This window comes from Panthera pardus, unplaced genomic scaffold, assembly GCF_024362965.1.
Source record: "Panthera pardus isolate Hobbes unplaced genomic scaffold, ASM2436296v1 HiC_scaffold_8, whole genome shotgun sequence".
Taxonomy (NCBI): Eukaryota; Metazoa; Chordata; class Mammalia; order Carnivora; family Felidae; genus Panthera; species Panthera pardus.
The window spans coordinates 7,052,062-7,068,587 of record NW_026527013.1 but is presented as its reverse complement, the minus strand read 5'-3'; the positions used below and the strand labels follow the sequence as shown (position 1 = coordinate 7,068,587).

The window sequence follows — 16,526 nt, the reverse complement described above, 5'->3', positions numbered from 1 at the left end:
ATTTATAAGTAACTTGATGCTACAAACAGTGTGACTTTGAGTATGATACATAACATATTTCTATTTAATTTCTTATCTGTAGAGTTATGATAATAAGAGCATCTAAATGAGAGGCTGATTGAGAAGATACCATCAAATGTAATGATAGAACACAATTTAGGATATAGTAAGGGATCGATAGGGCAGATTGTTGTAGTATATTGACAGGCCAGTGTATAGTTCCAACATACAGGGTTTGTAGGCCAAAATTTGACTTGTAACATCAGCTCTGGCTTCACCATCAGCTAACTCATTAGCTGAGTGCACTGGGATATATTTTTATAACTTTGATGGCCTCTGATCCTTCATTTTAAGTAATATTTAGCTGGAAGCACTCTAGGATTAAAAAGACTCTGGGATTAAAAAGGGGGGGGCACCTGGGTGGCTCAGTCGGTTAAGTGTCCGACTTCGGCTCAGGTCATGATCTCGCAGTCTATGAGTTCAAGCCCCACATCGGGCTCTGTGCTGACAGCTCAGAGCCTGGAGCTTGCTTCGCATTCTGTGTCTCCCTTTCTCTCTGTTCCTCCCCAACTCATACATTTCTCTCTCTCTCTCAAAAATAAATAAACATTAACAAAATAATTTAAAGAAAAGTAAAAATAAAAAGACAATATGCTCATGGTAAGAACTCAATAAATATAGATATCATTATCATCATTATATCCTAAGGTTGATAGATTTCTTTTTTCAAGTCTATTGAGACATAATTGACATGCAACATTGTGTAAGTTTAAAATGTACAGTGTATTGATTTGATACACTGATATATTGCAAAGTGATTTACGACCACAGAGTTAGTTAACAATTCCATATATCACATAAGTACCATTTCTTTTTTGTGGTGAGAACATTTAAGATCTACTCTCTCAGCAACTTTCAAGTATATGATATAGTACAGTCATCATGCTGTACATTAGATCCTCAGAATTTATTTATCTGATAGCTGAAAGTTTGTGCCCTTTGACCAACATATCCCTATTTTCCCTACCCTCTATCCCCTGGTAACCAGTTGTTTCCTTTTTGTTTGTTTGAGTTTGGTTGTTTTAGATTCCACATATAAGAGAGAGTATGCAGTGTTTGTCTTTCTCTGACTTATTTCACTTAGCATCATGTCCTCAAGGTCCATCTATGTTGCAAATGGCAGAATTTGCTTGTTTCTTTCTTTTTAAAAAATGTTTATTTATTTATTTTTGAGAGAGAAAGAGAGAGAGAGCAAGTGAGCAGGGAAGGGGCAGAGAAAGAGGAAGAGAGAGAGAGAATCCCAAGCAGGCTCCATGCTGTCATTGCAGAGCCCAACACAGGGCTTGAACACTCGAACCATGAGATCGTGACCTGAGCCAAGATCAGGAGTTGGATACTTAACCCACTGGGCCACCCAGGCACCCCAAATTTACTTCTTTCTTTTTGCTGACTAATATTCTCTTTTGTGTGTATGGATACATATTGCATCTTCTTTATCTGTTTGTCTGTTGAAGGACATTTAGATTATTTTTGTATTTTGGCTAATGTGAATAATGCTGCAATGAACATGGGAGCACAGATATCTCTTCGAGATCCTGTTTTAATTTCTTTTGAAAATATACCTGGAAGTGGGGTTGCTGGATCATATGCTGGTTCTATTTTCAATACTTTGAGACACCCACATGCCGTTTCCATCGTGTTTGTACTGATGAACATTCCCACAAAAGTGCACATGGGTTCCCTTTTCTCTACTTTTGCCAACATCTGTTATAGTGTCTTTGAAGACAGTAATTTTAACAGGTCTGAGTTGATATCTCATTGTGGTTTCAATTTGCATTTCCCTAATGATGAGTGATGTCAAGCACTTTCATGCACCCATTGGTTATTTGTTAGTCTACTTTTAGAAAACGGCTTGCTTGATTCTTCTGCCCATTTATTATTATTATTAGTCCTTGAGTTGTGGGAGTTCTTTATATATTTTGGATATTAACTCTTTATCAGATACATGATTTCCAAATATGTCCTCTCATTTTCCCATTCCATGGTTGCTTTTGCATTTTGTTGTTTCTTTTGCTGTGCAGAAGCTTTTTACTTTGATGTAGTCCCACTTATTTATTTTTGCTTTTGTTGCTTGTGCTTTTGGTGTCCTGCTTAGGAAATTGCTGCCAGACCAATGTGAAGGAGTTTCTTCCCCTATGTTTTCTTCTAGGAGTCTTATGTTTTCAGGTCCTCTGTTTAAATCTTTAACCCATTAAAGTTCGTTTTTGTGAGTAGTGTAAGATAAGGGTCCAATTTTATTCCTCTGCAGGTAGTAATTTAGTTTTCCAAAATTTTTTTTTTTTCTTTTGAGACAGAGTGTGAGTTGGGTAGGGGCAGAGAGAGAGGCAGGGAGAATCCCAAGCAGGCTCTATGCTTTCAGTGCAGATCCCAACACGGGGCTCCATCTTGCAAAACATGAGCTGAAATCAAGAGTGAATCAACTAAGCCACCCAGATGCCCCTTCCCAACACTAATTTTTGAAAAGAATATCCTTTCCCCATTGAGTGTTCTTGGTTCTCTTGTTAAATATTAGTTGACTATATATGCAGGGGTTTATTTCTGGGCTGTTGAGTCTGTACTATTGGTTTCTGTGTCTATTTTTATGTCATTACCATACCTGCTTGTGGTTGATATTGGTAGTGCTTACACTTCTTCCTTGTTTCTAGCTGCGTCTATATGTGCAAGCTTTGCCATTCTCTGGGTGGGGTATACCAGAAGCAGGTCCTTTGTGCAGAGCCCTGAACGTCTGGGCAAACTGGTCACTCACCCTACTCTCCCTTTCCTTTTGAGAGGAGCTCTTCTGGCTGATGAATACCCTCTTGGTGCTGAGCAGTGCTAGCTGAGGGATGGAATGATGCAGGCAAAATGAAGCTATTCTTTCTTCCCTTTTGTGTAGTTATTCTTGTGTTAACCTTATTCTCAGGTTATTCCCTTTTGTGTGGTTAGTCACTGTTTGCTGAAGTTTCTTAAGTAGACTCCTGAGCTCTTCCAGAGCTGTTTTTACTCATGGATGGTTAATTATTGATCTCTCGGGTGGGTGTGGCAGAGGCCAGGGTTGCTTCTTCACCATCTTGGATTAATTGATTTTTCTTTGCATCAGTTAATGACAAACCATTCTCTGAGTTACTCATCCAGAGTCCTATGAACTGGGAGAACCACATGATAGGCTGTGGCAGGTTGTGAGGGACCAATATTTTCACACAATTTATTTTGTCACCCAGAAAAAAACCAACAGGCCATTTATTTAAAAAAAATTTTTTTACATTTACTTATTTTTTTTTAAATTTTTTTAATGTTTTTATTAATTTATTTTTGAGACAGAGAAAGAGCATGAGCAGGGGAGGGACAGAGAGAGAGGGAGACACAGAATCTGAAGCAGGCTCCAGGCTCCAGCTCTCCAGCTGACAGCACGGAGCCAGACACGGGGCTCGAACTCACGGAGTGTGAGATCATGACCTGAGCTGAAGTCAGACGCTCAACCCACTGAGCCACCCAGGTGCCCCTACATTTACTTATTTTTGAGAGACAGAGAGAGAGCACAAGTGGGGAAGGGGCAGGGAGAGAAGGAGACACAGAATCTGAAGCAGGCTCCAGTCCCTGAGCGGTCAGCACAGAGCCTGACGCGGGGCTTGAACTCACCAACTTCGAGGTCATGACCTGAGCTGAAGTCGGGCGCTTAACCGACTGAGCCACCCAGGCGCCCCTCAACAGGCCATTTATTTAAATGTTAGTATTTGTGAACACAAAGTAATGTAAAGAAAATACATTCGAGGGCAAATGAATTCTTCTCAATGTGCAGAAATCAGAAACTACCGGGGGGGTTTGTTAAATTTGAGCACAGAACGGCTCAGCTTGGTGTGATGTCAATGGAGGGACCCTGGTGGTAGAAGAGAAACTATATTAGCTTCATGTCCTGAAGCAACATGGTGGGGTCTGCAGAAATACCAAATCAGTGGCCATTTCTACTCACATGTCAGATCTTTTGCAGAGGAATTTTGTTGAGAGTCTTTTGGTGTTATGGGTTGTGGGCTGTGTTGGGAAGCAGAGAGACATCTTCAGAGTCTTGTGGTATTTAAGACCAATGTCCTGAAAAAGGGTGGGACCTGCATGGTGCGTAGATTGTCATATGTTCCCAAAGACCTCCACCTCCTGGATTTATACCAATGTGGAGACTTATCCCCTGAAGTGTGTCCTGGGCCTAGTGACTTGCTTCCAACCAACACAACATGGCAACACTGATGGGATGTCACTTCTGAGACTGGGGTACAAAAAGACTCTGGCTTTCAACTTCCTGTCTGTAGTTTCCTTGTCACCTGCCTGCTTATCCTGATGGAAGCCAGCTGCTATGTTGCTTCCCCATGAAAGACCCATGTGGCAGAGACCTGAAGAATACCTCTGGCCAACAGCCAACGGGGAGTCCATCCTTCCAACAGCTATGTGAGTGCGCTTGGAAACAGGTCTTCTCCCAGTCAAACTTTGAGGGGACTGTAACTCTAGCTGGCACACTCATTGCAGTCTTGTTAGATACTCTTGTTTATTTAAGAGAAGTAGCAAGTTATAAATAAACATATAAAAATTAATAGTGCTTAATATGCCAACATACATCAAAGAAACAGAAAAATTAGAACTTGGGCTGTCATTTAAATAAGGGAACCCCCTAAAAATGGGAAAAAGGAAGTTCCTCTTAGGAACATAAATTTTAACTTAGAAGATGGAAATAGCCTCTGATTCTTGTTGTAGAAAACCAAATTCTCCCTAATTTACATGACTGACATAATCGATTTGTAGATGTCAAAGTCAAAAAGCCATACATTAAATTGAAAAAAAAAAAGAGTCTGTATTTTATATTAAGATCCTTGAAATTAGAAGTCAGAAGGATAGTGTACAGACAGATGAGCTTTCTCCAGAGAGGAAGAAGGGCCTAGACCCTTCTAACTACAGTCACTTTTCTCATTTTATTCTTCTGTTATTAGGAAGTCCTCAGAGAGTGGGATAGCATGGACCAATTTTGCTAATTATGAGCTCTGTGCATTGAGCTCTCAAGGTCATACAGGAGTAAATAATTAGCCAGTGCCTCCAGCCTTTCTGGATGGCAATTCCGTTAGGATTCATACTGTGTCTTCTCCTCCAAGAGTCATCATCTGCAGAAGAAGATTCATGCGTGAGGCTGTCTTCCTGCCAGTCCTGAGCACAAAACCTCAGCCATCATCACTTACCAGGCAGGAGGGGAGGATGGATCCAAACTCCTATGTCATGACCCAGCAGAGGTATAGCACAGACCAGTGAGTGTCCAGGAAGATGGTGGATGGAAGAGGGACTGTTGGGAACTGTTTCCTCCTCAGCAAGACAAGCTGGGGCTGGCCAGATGGGAGGACAGCCATAGGCAAAGTTTCAGCTCAGAGGCCTATGAAGTTGATGTTCTTTTTCCTGTTGGGAATTTCAGAATCTCATTCAGAATTCTGCTCTCCTCCAACACCATTTCTAGCTTCCATATGCCACACTCACATGAGAGCAAGAAATGGATGTCTCCAAATTGTTCCCTCAGCACTCCAAAAGGATCATGACTGTGATGACGGTAATCATGATGGTGATGAGGAGAGTAGCCATTCTACAAAACTTTATTGAGAGTCTCCATGTGCCAGGCTGTGAACTTTGTGCTATACAGCTTTTTATTTTCATGTACATAATCCTTCCCAAAACACAGGTGTACAATTGAGGAAAAGAGCACAGCATTCTTATTTATTTTCACCAAGTCCTGGGGTCAAAAGGGGTGAAGTCAGGTTTGGATCTGAGTATCAAGACTCTCTATTCACAAGGCACAGGGTGTGGGCAATGTCTTTCCGTACAATTTAGTTTCATGTGGCTTGTGAGCCCTTGAAATGTGAGTGGTCCAAATTGACATGTTCTGCCCATACAAGATACCAGGTTTTGAAGATGTTCAAAAAAGAATATAAAATATCTCAATGTTGCTTATTGGTGAAATTATAATATTTTTTGACATAGTTGGTGAAGGAAAATATTAAAACAAACAAACAAACAAACAAACGAAAACCAAGCAACATCTCAACCTTTCCTTTTTCCTTCTAGGTCACTCCAGGCAGAATGTCAGCAGGAAACAACTGAGCCTCATTCATTCCTCAGCACCTACACTGTGGTTAGCATAGTGTATGTGTATGTATATGTATTATGTATATTATATATACATATAATATATATAATATTGATTACCCTTTGTTAGTTCACAGGAAGACATTGTAGTCAATATGGCTTCCACACACTAGAGGCTTTCCTGTCTAAGTTTTCTTTTCTTCCAGGGATGTCCTGTATGACAAATGAATGAGATTCAGTGGTTTCCTCCAAGCACTCTTCCAGAGTGACAAATCAAATTAACCAAACCCTGAGGAAGGGGCCATGGGAACCCCTGGTTTGTAGCCAAATCAGACAGAAATTGGCCAGAACATGACGGACATACTAGTCTCAACTGGCATCTGAAGTGGGGTGGGAGCAGTCTTGTGAGACTGAGCCCTTATCCTCTGGGATCTGACACTCCAGGCAGATAGTGTCAGAACTGAGTTAAACTGTAGGACATTCAGCTCTTGTAGAGAATTGCTTAGTGTGGGGCGAAAGTCTTCTGTGTAAAATAATGGAGAATTGGAGGAGGTGAAAAGGTGCATGGGTTTTTCCTATACAGTGCCAAAGACTTAATTCAACTTTAGTTTACTACTCATAGGCTCAAAGTGTTCATGCCCATTGTGGGACCTTTCAGGGCAAGGCAATAGTTTTAATGGTGAAGGTGAAGCATACATGTTTGTTCACTGTTCTTATGTTCAAGAACCTCCTCCCCAAGATTCTAGAGGGCACGTTGTTTAAATTTAATGGGATCCCAAGAAATGACTGTAACCTGAACCCCTGTATTGATTGAGAACATGAAGTTTGCCAACTGGTGCATTTCAGCAGATATTAAAGTTAATTCAGAACCCGTGTGAAGAGATGCAAAGCCAATCAGCACCTTTTTATTTTTTGTTCTATAAAGTATTTTAGTACATTTCAGATTTCTAATTGGATCAAGTTGTATACCTGTTCTATTTTTTGTCTCCTTCCCCATATGCAAGTTTCTTTCTTTCTCTTCTTTTTTTTTCTTTATTTTTAAACACTGTATATATTTCAAAGGAGGTCCTCTCCATCCTGCTCATATTTGTAAATTTCTTTCTCCAGAGAGCCTCAAGCCAGGATCTTCATGATGAGGGGCCTCTTCCATGATGATGATTGTTTTATAGGGCTTATATACCCCATGCCTAAGCCAGGTCTACACTAACCTCTTTACTGTGCTACAGGGATGCTATGGATGTTTCTCCCATTAACCCTGAGGGTCTGGATCTTTGTTGTGACAAAGGCATGGGCAACAGGAACAGCAGAGGTATTGAAAGGTCCCAGCCTGTTTTTAGGAATGCAGACCTCATATGACACACGATGACTGCTTTTCTTCTCCTTCTCCTTCCTTCCTCTCCCCTCTCCCCTTCTTCCTTTATTTCCCTCCCTCTGTCTCTCTTTCCCTCTCTATCTCTCCAATGACACTTCCATGTGCAACCACCCAATGGACCTAGATCTTGCACAGGGTGTACTCTTTCCCTTGAGCACCCATAGAGGCCAATGCTGGTTTGAAACACACAGCAGTCAGGGTAAGAGCCTTTCCTCAACCCTAATGTCAGTCACAGCTTCATTCTAAGACATGGATAGGTCTGGGCCAAGACACATGACCCAGGGCCACATTAAGAAAAGACCCAATCCTGGGGTACCTGGGTGATTCAGTCGGTTGAGCGTCCATCTGACTTAGGCTCAGGTCATGATTTTGTGCTTGGTGAGTTCGAGCCTCACATCAGGTTCACTGCTGTCAGCCTGTCAGCACAGAGCATGCTTCAGATCCTCTGTCCCCCTCTCTCTACCCCTCCCCCACTTGTGCTAGCTCCCCTCGCAAAGATAAATGTTAAAAGAAAGAGACTGCATCCCATACTCTTGTCTCTAACAACTAAGTGATTATTGACACTTCTAAATTAGGTCATTTGGATCTGTAAGAAAGGATTGGAAGGGCTCAAGAAATGCATCACAGTGCAGCACAGTCCAGAGTGCACGCTTGCCATGAGGAAGCAGAGCCAGTGAGCAAGCCAGAACAAGAGAAGAAAGACCTCGTCTGGTGGTGGTCACTGCCTCATGCCCTAGTCACTGCATCAATAGGACACTGCAGAAATAGGATTGACTCCTATTCAAAATTTGGCTTGGATGTTGAGGCTGATAATGCCACACATACAAGAGGTTATAAAATGTTTTATTCTTCATAAAGATCTCCCTTTAGGGAAAGCATAGCAGGCTTTCTAAACTGGTCTGAAATGGCACAAGATGGTATATATATATATATATACAATGGAGTATTACTGGGCAATCAAAAAGAATGAAATCTTGCCATTTGCAACTACGTGGATGGAACTGGAGGGTATTATGCTAAGTGAAATTATTCAGTGAGAGAAAGACAAAAATCATATGACTTTACTCATATGAGGACTTTAAGAGACAAAACAGATGGACATAAGGGAAGGGAAACAAAAATAATCTAAAAACAGGGAGGGGGACAAAACATGAGAGACTCATAAATATGGAGAACAAACTGAGGGTTACTGGAGGGGTTGTGGGAGGCAGGATGGGTCAGGGGCACCAAGGAATCTACTCCTGAAATCACTGTTGCACTATATGCTAACTAATTTGGATGTAAATTTAAAAAAAATGAAATGGCACAAAAGTTCAAGGAAAGTGATTGGCTTGGATTTTGTATTGTGGCTATGGTGTGAGTTCAGAGAGAGAGAGATTTCCTGCATATGTGCTTGTGAGGTTTGAATGTTTCACTGTCTCTAAAGGAGGGAGCACCCAGGCTGCCTGGCTTGCTTTTTTTGTTGTTTGTTTTTTGAGATATATTGACATATAACATATTAGGGTCAAGTATACAACATAATGATTCAAAATTTATACATATTACAAAAGGATCACTACGGTCTAGTTAGCTTCCATCAAATACATAGTTCCAATTTTTTTTGAGAGAGAGAGAGAGAAAGAGAGAGCAGGCAGGCAAGGGAGGGGCAGAGGGAGAGAAAGGATCTTAAGCAGGCTCTATACTCAATGCAGAGCTGGATGCAGAGCTTGATCCCATGACTCTGGGATCATGACCTGAGCCGAAATTAAGGGTTGGGTGCTCAGCCGACTGTGCCACTCAGGTGCCCTGCAAAACTTTTTTTCTTGTAATGAGAACTTTTAAGATCTACTCTTAACAGCTTTCAAATATGAAACACGGTATTATTAACTATAGTTAACATGCTGTACATCACATCCTTAGAACTCACTTATAACTGGAGGACCCGGGTTTTTTTTTTATCAGTAGGCCCAGGTGTTGGGCAGATGGGGTAAAGAGAGCCTTGACCACCGTTTGCAGTCAAATATCACCACAAAATATGGAGTCAGACACTTTATTACATAGTTCTTTAGGGTGTTTGTAATTTCTCTGCATTTAGATGAAATAACGTACTTTTGACTGCTAATTAGTGCCCTTAGATTAGAACAATCTTTTAAGGGAGAATGACATTTCTTATTCCTTTTGTTTCCTTTAAGGAGGGTACTGATATGTTAGTGTGTTTATGGAATTTTAAATCTGTAAGTATCCTTGGCATCTCTAATTTCTTTAGCTCCATCTTTCCAAAGTGGGTGCACATAGAAACAGGTGAATGGAGCAAAGGACAATGAGAAAAGAGTTGTAGGAAGAGTATGTTGTCACAACTGACAAATGTTGCTAAATTTCCCTCAAGTGTGAATACTTTATTTGTGAATTGCATGCATCCAAAGTATAGCCACACTGATGGATTCCTGTATCCTTGTTTCTGTTATGTAAACTCTCATTTATTTTCCAAAAGCTGTCTCTGCTCTGTGGAACCAGATAATCTAACAGATGTGTTGGAGTTCCTCCTCCTGGGGTTCTCAGATGATCCAGGACTGCAGACTCTAACCTTCAGCCTGTTCCTGTCCATGTATGTGGTCACCATGCTAGGGAATCTGCTCATCATCCTGGCTGTCAGCTCTGACTCCCACCTCCATACCCCCATGTACGTCTTCCTTTCCACCCTGTCCGTGGCTGACATCGGTTTCACATCTACCACAGTCCCGAAGGTGATTTTGGACATTCAGACTCATAACCGAGTGATCTCCCATGCGGGCTGCCTGATTCAGTTGTCTTTCTTTAATCTTTTTGGCTGTTTGGACAGTGTACTCTTAACCGTGATGGCCTATGATCGATTTGTAGCTATTTGCTATCCTCTGTACTACCCAGTCATCATGAACCCCCGCCTCTGTCGCCTGCTGATTCTGGTGTCTTTTTTGATCAGCCTTCTGGACTCTCAGCTGCAATGCCTCGTTGTGTCACAACTTACCTTCTGCACAAACGTGGAAATTCCCCATTTCTTCTGTGACCCTCCTCAACTCCTCAAGCTTTCCTGTAATGATACTTCCACCAATAAAATATTCATGTATTTTATTGGTGGCATCTTTGGTGGTATTCCAGTCTCAGGGATCCTTTTCTCTTATACACGAATTCTTTCCTCCGTTCTGAGAGTCCCGTCAACAGGTGGGAAGTACAAAGCCTTCTCCACCTGTGGCTCTCACCTGTCAGTTGTTTGCTTATTTTATGGAACAGGTCTTGGGGTGTACCTGGGATCGAGTGTCTCACATTCTTCCAGGAAGGATGCAGTGGCCTCCGTGATGTATACTGTGGTTGCTCCCATGCTCAATCCCTTCATCTACAGCCTGAGGAACAGAGACATCAAGAGGGCCTTGCAGAGGCTCCTTAACAGAACAGCCTAGTCCATCTACAGCCTGAGGAACAGGGGCATCAAGAGGGCCTTGCAGAGGCTCCTTAACAGAACAGCCTAGTCTTAATACTTGGGCTTTTTTTGTGTGTGTGCCTATTGATCAGAAATGATTGCCAAACCAAACATATGGAATTGGCAAGCATGCCTCTTTGGTCACATTTTTTGTAGGTCGTGGTCCATTCCTCTTGATTTGTCATTTCTAAATATTGCTTATCTTGGCACCCTTTTGATGGAATTATGGGAGTATTCCAGGACGCTATGTATCCCAATATCACTGCACAATTGAATCTCTTTATACCTATGGAATCTTCTGATTGGTCACCTATGACCCGAGCTTCCTGTAGAAATTCACAACTCCATTTTCAAATAGATACACAATTCTCAGCCATTTTCACCATAATGTCTATTATCCATAAAAGTTTGGCTTTGGTCAAATCTGTTTATCCAGGTTGTGTGAGAGAATGCATGTCACTGGTCCATAATCTTGGCTTCCTATTTGGACTATCTGAGAAGCCTTTTAAAATCCTCATAGTATGGAGTGCCTGGTTGAGTCAATCAGAAGAGTGAGCAACTCTTGATCTTGAGGTTGTAAGTTCGAGACTCACATTGGGTGTAGAGATTACCTAAAACTAAAATCTTGGGACCCCTAGGTGGCTCAGTCCGTTGAGTCCAACTTGTGATTTTGGCTCAGGTAGTGTTCTCAGGTTTCATGAGATTGAGCCCTGCACTGGGCTCAATCAGCCCGTGCTTTCCAGCCCTTTAGTGGCCAGTTCCAGTTAAGTGGGCTCCATACATGTCTCTCCTCCTCCCAGAGTTGTCTGCTCCAGGAGACCCATAGCTGCATCTGTGTTCCTGCCAGTCCTGGAAACAAAGCCTCTGTCCTCACCCAGTTCCAGGTAGGGGAGTGGCAGTGGGATCTGCGTTCCTCAGACCTGCTCCAGCAGAGACACAGCACAGTCCAGGAGTAGTAAGTGCAGTGGGAGAGACTGAAGGCAGAAGGGACTGGAAGAGCATTGTTTCCTCCTCATCAAGACAACTAGAGCGGTTGGAATAGCCAGACATGAGGGGACCAAAATGGAAAGATTCAACTCACAGCCCTATAAAGACCTAATGTGATTGGTTTTGGTGCGGATCCAAGAACTCTTATTTAGATTTCTATTTTTGCCCCCATGTTATTTCTGTGTCCCGTGGGCATCTTCCCCATCAGAGCAGGAAATTGGTCCTTCTTAACTGCCCACAAGTCCTGCAAATGATCATGAAGCTGATGATGACGGTGATGATGGCAATGATGACAGTAACCAGAATGTTACAAACTTTTACCTTGGGACTCCGAGTTTCAGGCACCGAGTTAAGTTTTCTATGTAGCTTGTTACCTTTTATCTGCATTACCATCCCCAACAGACAACAACATGCATTATCATCATTTCAGAGATAAGGAGAGGAGCACAGCATTCTCTTTCACTTCCTGATTTTATTTATTTTTTGTGTCCAACCGACTTTTATTTTTAAGGCTTAATTTAAATTCCAGTTAGTGATCATAGTTAACATAATATTCGTTTTAGGTGTACTGTATAATGATTCCACAATTTCATATGTCACCTAATGCTCATCGTGACAAGTGCTCTCCTTAATGCCCATGACCCATTTCACTCATCCCCCCAACCACCTCCCTTCTAGTTTTTTCTCTATAGTTAAAAGTCTGTTTCTTGGCTTGCCTCTGTCTCTTTTTTGCCCCTTTCCTTGTTTGTTTTGTTTCTTAAATTCCACATAGGAGTGAAAGCATATTATATTTGTCTTTATCTCACTGACTTATGTCACTTAGCATAATGCTCTAGCTCCATCCATGTTGTTGCAAATGGCAAGATTTCATTCTTTTTTATGGCTGAGAAATATATATACACACACACACACACACACACACACACACACACACACACATATACATATATGTAATATCTATCTCACGACTTTTTTATCCATTCATCAATTGATGGACACTTGGGCTGTTTCTATAACTATTATTGTAGATAATAATGCCATAGCTATCAGAGTGCATGTATCCCTCTGAATTAGTATTTTTATATTCTTTGGGTAAATATCTAGTAATGCAGTTGCTGGATCATAGGGTAGTTCTATATTTAATTTTTTTGAGGGATCTCCATACTATTCTCCAGAGTGGCTACACCAGCAGTGAAGAGTGTTCCCTTTTCTCCACATCCTTCCCAACACCTGGTGTTTCCTGTGTTGCTAATTTTAGCCATTCTGACAGGTGTTGAATGGTATCTCATGGTGGTTTTGATTTGTATTTCCCTGATGATGAGTGAGGTTGAGCATCTTCTCACGTGTCTGTATGTCTTCTTTGGAAAGATTGTTTCTTTGCTATGCATAAAGTTTTTAAGTTTTACCAGGTCCTGGAATAGATAGGGATGAAGTCATGTTTAGATGCAGACAGTGAGACTCTGTTCACAGGGCACCTAGACTGTATTCACTCCTGCTTATCCAACCTGCCTGTCTTTTTCCCGTTACTCCAGGAAGAGACTCCTGCTCTCTGTGCTCTTTCCTTTGGGGGTTCATGGTAGAAGACACCAGAGAGCAGTGGTGCCACCAGCTGCGTCAACTATAGAAAAGATAGTTGAGATGAAGGTAGAGATCATATAAACAGTCCGCTCATGGGGCACCTGGATGTCTCAGTCAACGAAGTGTCAGACTCTGGCTCAGGTCATGATCTCAGGACTCATGAGTTTGTGTCCCGCATTGGGCTCTGGGCTAACAGCTCAGAGCCTGGAGCCTGCTTCGAATTCTGTGTCTCCGTCTCTATATTTTTTCCCCACTCGCACTCTGTCTTCCGCTCTGAAAAATACATAAACATTAAAAAAAAAAACAAAAAACAAAACTCATGACAGTTCAGAGAAGCTCTCTCTTGCCCCTTCTCCTGGATTTTGTTTCACACTCCACTTTCTCCTCCATTTTTGTAATTTCGGCCCTCTTGATCTCTAAGGGGATAGAGTCAGTATGTTAGATCCGATTCTTAAGAAATAAAGAGTTCAGGGGTGCCTGAGTGGCTAAGTCGGTTGAGCGTCTGACTCTTGATTTTCGCTCAGGTCATGATCCCAGAATAGTGGGATTGAGTCCCACATTGGGCTCAACACTGGGCATGCAGCCTGCTTTGGATTCTCTCTCTCCCTTTTTCTGTCCCTCTCCCCTGAATGCTTCTCTCTCTCTCCAAAAAACAAACAAACAAACAAACAACAACAACAACCACAAAACAGAAAGAAACTGTTCAAAGGTATATCTTAGCGATTCTGGAAACGACCTCTGGACTTCTCCTTAAATGCTCTGAAATTCATGGAAACAGGGACCCACCATTGAATTTTGAACCTTATCTGCTCTACTTTTTTATCTGTATGGGACTGGGCAAGCTCTTAATATCTTTGATCTGGTTTATACAACTGCACTGAGTAAGAATTAACATGAGCACTGTACATGTGACTAAATATGTGATGAATGCATATAGTAAGGGCAAGGTAAATTTTAGGTATTATTAATATTGTTTTTACTGTCATTCTCAAGGCTAAGCACCATATATCCAACTAAATATCCTGTGATTGGAAGTTTTGGGTTTCCTGAGATCCCGAGAGAACATATTTGTTGTTGTTGTTGTTCTTATGCAGGTAGGTACTGAGCGTTTGGAGGGAAACGACTGAATCACATTCATTTCTGATTTCCCAGAGTCTATACTTTGCTTGGCACAGAGTAGTGACAAGGACAACAGTGATCTCTGTTCAATATTGAATAGACCCTACATTGGTTCTCAGAAACAGAGCATAGACAATATGGCCTCAATGCTCTCTCTGCGTGCTTCTCTTCCTTCCAGTACAAACCTCTGTTAGGTGCCACATGGGTACTGTTCTCCCCATTTCTAGGTGATACCTAGAGGGATACCAGCACGGAGAGGTTGAGAGCTTGCAAATACTCCAGATTTAGTATGTGACAGATGTGAGACTCAAAGTCCTGATTCCCATCCCAAGACTCGGTGCACTCCACCAGTGTGGAATGATTTCTTCAATTTCACACATGCTTTTGTCCCAGATGAGAAAACAGAAAGAGGATGACCAATTCCTTCTCTTGAGATTTTGTGACTTCATCTGTGAATTAGGGAAATGGGCCAAATGGTTTACGGGGGCCTTTACTATATGAATATTATAGATCATAGGATTTTTTTTTATGAGGACTAATGCATTTGGCAGCCTATTTTGGAGATCTGTGATTTGGAAATATTATTCCCTAGACAAAAATAGAATTTTCATGTGGATCTACTATGAAAGAGCATGGCAACACAGACTTCAGGCATCTTTCCAGTTCTATACCTTGACAATAAAAGCATGAAGTTGCTTTTGTCTACCTTTTCTATTGGGAAAATAAAGATAGATAATTAATAGTACAATTGTACATGTATTGATTTTTACAATTCTTCACCTTTCTGCTTATATGGTACAGAAATTCTTGTATAATATGGAAGTGTGCAGAATTTTATTAGGAATATTATAATAAGAAATGGAAAAATAAAATAAAGTCATCCATCAGGTAATACTATGCATCATTTGAAGTGCTTGAAATAGATGTGTGTACTTCACAGAGACACTTGAAGCACATTATTGTGGTGAGAATGAAGAAAGCAATGTGAGCATTATTATAGTATTAAGTAAGGTTTCTTTTAAACTTTATTTGTTTTTGAGCTTTATTTGTTTTTGAGAGAGATAGAGAACAGGTCGGGGAGGGGCTGAGAGAGAGGGAGACACAAAATCTGAAGCAGGCTCCAGGCTCTGAGCTGTCAGCACAGAGCCTGATGCGGGGCTCGAACTCACAAACCACGAGATCATGACCTGAGCCGAAGTCAGATGCTCGATGGACTGAGCCACCCAGGCGCCCCAGGGTTAAGTAAGTTTTTAAGAAAACTGTTCATGAATACATCAGTACTAATATTATGAAAACATTGAAAGGAAAATATACTGCCACATTCGTGACAGTGTTTGCCTTTGGGCAGCTGAAGTGAAGAGGGCAATGGGATCATGCAGGGATAGCAAGAAAACTCAACTTTTCCTGGCCACAAATATGAGTTCCAAAGCAAGTATAACTAAATATTTCTCTTTTTAAAGTTTATTTATTTATTTTGAGAGAGAGAAAGAAAGTACAAGCAAGGGAGGGGCAGAGTGAGAGGGAGAGAGAGAAGCCCAAGCAGGCTCTATGCTGTCAGTACAGAGCCTGATGAGGGGCTTGAACCCACACACCATGAGATCATAACCTGAGCTGAAATCATGAGTCAGATGCTTAACCAACTGAGCCACCCAGGCGCCCCTAAATATTTCTATGTTTATATATTTAGATGCTTGTCTAACATTCTTTGGCTCAATGTCTTCATGATGGGTATATGTAGAAACAGGTAAATTGCCAAGACAGCAATAAGGAAAGAGTTCTAAGAAGAGTTTACAATGGAGAAATGTTGCTGAAGGTAACAGGAGGTAGGATCCTCAAGTGTGAATGCGTTACTTATGAATTGCTTGAATCTAAATATTCACACTTAGCTGG

The 16,526-nt window shown here is 41.4% G+C and overlaps 1 protein-coding gene across 1 annotated transcript; it reads left to right on the top strand.

Annotated features, from left to right (window-relative positions):
* Positions 1-9,843: 9,843 nt before the first annotated feature.
* LOC128775430 (putative gustatory receptor clone PTE01) lies at positions 9,844-10,932 on the top strand. Its single transcript, XM_053896656.1, has one exon. It carries the CDS (start codon positions 9,844-9,846, stop codon positions 10,930-10,932), a length of 1,089 nt encoding a protein of 362 aa, XP_053752631.1.
* The last annotated feature ends 5,594 nt before the right edge of the window (positions 10,933-16,526 follow it).

Coding starts and splice junctions, on each gene's coding strand:
- LOC128775430 (XM_053896656.1), top strand. CDS start 9,844: ATGTTGTCACAACTGACAAATGTTGCTAAATTTCCCTCAAGTGTGAAT.